Source organism: Amblyraja radiata, chromosome 11 (genome assembly GCF_010909765.2).
Source record: "Amblyraja radiata isolate CabotCenter1 chromosome 11, sAmbRad1.1.pri, whole genome shotgun sequence".
Lineage (NCBI taxonomy): Eukaryota > Metazoa > Chordata > Chondrichthyes > Rajiformes > Rajidae > Amblyraja > Amblyraja radiata.
Genome location: NC_045966.1, coordinates 83322 through 86628, shown reverse-complemented (window position 1 = coordinate 86628; position 3307 = coordinate 83322). Strand labels below are relative to the sequence as shown.

The 3307-nt window shown below is 52.2% G+C and overlaps 1 protein-coding gene across 1 annotated transcript; it reads right to left on the bottom strand.

Annotated features, from left to right (window-relative positions):
• Positions 1-1626: 1626 nt before the first annotated feature.
• On the bottom strand, positions 1627-2871 carry LOC116978749 (protein FAM187B-like). Its single transcript, XM_033030054.1, has one exon. The coding sequence runs from the start codon at positions 2869-2871 to the stop codon at positions 1627-1629; it is 1245 nt and encodes a 414-aa protein (XP_032885945.1).
• Positions 2872-3307: the final 436 nt, after the last annotated feature.

Here is a 3307-nt window from a genome sequence, read left to right as displayed (position 1 = left end):
GGCACATGACAGCCCGCTTGGAGTTTGCCAAAGGCATGAGAAACAAGATTCTCTGGTCTGATGAAACCTAGATTGAACTCTTTGGTCTGAATGCCAAGCATCACGTCTGGAGGAAACCAGGCACCGCTCATCACCTGGCCAATACCATACCCACAGTGAAGCATGGTGGTGGCAGCATCATGCTGTGGGGATGTTTTTCAGCGGCAGGAGACTAATCAGGATCCAGGGAAAGTGGAACAGAGCAAAGTACAGCGAGATCCTTGATGAAACCCTGCTCCAGAGCATTCTGGACCTCAGACTGGAGAGGAGGTTCACCTTCCAACAGCACATAGCCAAGACAACGTAGGAGTGGCCATGACAAGTCTGTGAATGTCCTTGAGTGGCCCAGCCAGAACCCGTACTTGAACCCGATCGAACATCTCTGGAGGGACCTGAAAATAGCTGTGCATCGACACTCCCCATTCAATCTGACAATCTGAAAGGTCTGAATACTTATGTAAATGTGATATTTCAGTTATTTCTTTGCAAAAATTTCTAAATACCTGTGTAGATGGATGTAAAAAAAGAAATGACTAGGGCTGTAACGTAACAAAATGTGGAAAAAGTGAAGGTGTCTGAATATTTTCTGAATGCATTGTATTTCACTTGGGTAGTTTACACTCCAGCAGTATGAACATTGACTTCTCTAACTTCAGATAGCCCTTGCTCTCTCTCTCTCTCTTCATTTCACCCCTCACCCCACACACCTTCTCAGTTCTGCCACTAGTTCCACTCTCTTCTTTGTCCTACCCACAGCCTCGGACGTTCTTTTAGGAAGGAGATGAGGATAAATTTCTTTAGTCAGAGGGTGGTGAATCTGTGGAATTCTTTGCCACAGAGGGTTGTGGAGACCAAGTCAGTGGATATTTTTAAGGCAGAGATAGATCGATTCTTGATTAGTGTGGGTATCAGGGGTTATGGGGAGAAGGCAGGAGAATGAGGTTAGGAGGGAGAGATAGATCAGCCATGATTGAATGGTGGAGTAGACTTGATGGGCCGAATGGCCTAATTCTGCTCCGAGTACTTATGACCTTATGACCTATCCGCTCCCCTGACATCTGAAGGGTCTCGACCCCTCTCCAAAGATGCTGCATTTTGTGTCTACCTTCGATCTTACCAGCCACTGCAGTTCTTTCAGTTCCCTAGGGTGCCATTCTTCCAATACATGTCCCAGTCTCGCTGGAGGTGGTGGCATTGCTCCCAATGTGCTCCAATGCAGCATGGTCACTGGCACAGCAGCAATGCAGTCGGCACTCTATCACGCAGCAGATTGTTTTCCCTAAAGCAGCCCACGTGCACCAATGTTATTCACACTGCAGCTCCACTGGAGCCAACGCAGCCCAGTTGCACATTTGCCCCTGCTGCTGCAGCCCAGCTGTGTCATCCATGGCCTGGGGCATGAGAGGCCAAGTCCTTGGGATATGGATAATGATTATTAATGATAAAAGATTCCGGGGAGAGGGCAGAAGAATTTGGTTGAGAAGGAAAAATGAATCATCCGCGATAGAATGGCAGAAATGGGCCTAATTCTGCCCCTATGTCTCGTGGTCTTTATGTGGTCTTGAGGAGGCAGTTGAAGTCGAAGATCTAGGTGTGTAATATTTCAACCACGGCGCTGATTATAAAGACCATGGCGATCGTGCCGACGATGGTTGTTACGCGTCTGAGCAGTCGCCGGTTGATGGGGCGGTGCACCACTGGCTTCTCGGGCGTCTCGATGTGGAAGGAGGCAACCCTACGCCCATGCACCCAGCAGCGGTAGATGCCGCGGTCGGAGGGCATCACACTTTTGATTTCATACATGCCGCCCATGGCGTCGACCAGCCGGTGTCTCCCGTCACTGCTGCCACCTTGGGTGATAAAGGTGGAGTCGCGCTGCCATAGAACGGGCGTGTACACCGACGCCCCCGGGCATGTCATCCGGGCGTTGTCACGGATGCCGTGGTACGTCGACTGCACAAGAGTTGTACGCGGCTCCATCCAGTCGAACACAGGCTCCCGACCACACCACCACCGCCACCATTCGCCAATCTCCAGCAACAGAAGATTGGCTGCGATCTCCAATGGTTGTTGCTCCTTCTTGCACGGCTGGCGGCACCATTGGTAGTGGAGCTCAGCGCCGCGCCGGGGCAAGGACTGCCCAATGAATAGCTCCATTAGCCCGCAGGGCAAGGTGATGCCATTCACCTCCAGTGCCTCGTCCTCGTCCTCGTCCTTGGCGGTGTAGCTAAGTTTGGCGTAACAGAAGCCCATCACCTTCTGCTCCCCGATTACGTTACACCGGTTACATTCCTGCCATGGTCCCCAGCGGGTGTAGAGCTTGACCATGTGCTGGGAAGAGCCCACGTTCACCCTCAGGGTCTGGTTTGTCAGAATGCTCTGCCCCAGCCCTTGGTGGGACACGTAAACCAGAGACGAGTCCTGCACATCCACCTGGTAGGCGGCTAGGGTGGAATTAGCCGACTTACACAGGTACAGGCCCGTGTCTGAGGTCTTCGCCGTGTCCATGATCAAGGAGCCTCGATGTAGATCGGCTCGGCTTCCCAGATCGCCCATCGGCCCTTGGTACACCGTCAAGTGCCCGGATGTGATGAAGGTGCTGGGTTGGGTTTGAGGCTGGCTGAGGTCCTGGTACTGCCAGTACACAGAGCCTGCTGGTACTTCTGTGGCACTCGGGCAACGCAGGCTGAGCGGATTGCTCGATAGGAAGGCCAGGGAGCAGGGGGCTTTGCCCGAGCAGTTAGCCCAGTCGTCCTGGTTTAGGAAGTTGGGCAAGCCGCCTATTAGAAACAGCATGCCCAGAATGAAAAGCAATACATTTTCATTCCACATCTTCACTGATGGTTCGTCCAGGTGACTGTGGGCTGGAGCAGGGACGTAACTGTCACATCAACTATCCCCTGACCTCATCAATGGGCCCTTGTGACCCCCGTGACCTCATCAAGTGACCTCATCAATTCCCATTAGTTTAGTTTAGAGTTTCGAGCATGGAAACAGGCCCTGTGACCCCGACCATCAATCATCGTCACACTATTTAGCCCACTTTCTCATCCTCTCCCTACACATTAAGGGCAATTTCTTTTACAGAGGCCAATTAACCTACAAACCCACACCTTCTTTGGGATGTGGGATATGTCTGGAGCAACTAGAGGAAACCCCTGTGGTCACAGGGAGAGCGTGCAAACTCCACACAGACAGCAACCGACGTTAGGGTTGAACCCAAATCTCTGGCTCTGTGAGGCAGCAGCTCTACCTGCTGCACCACTGT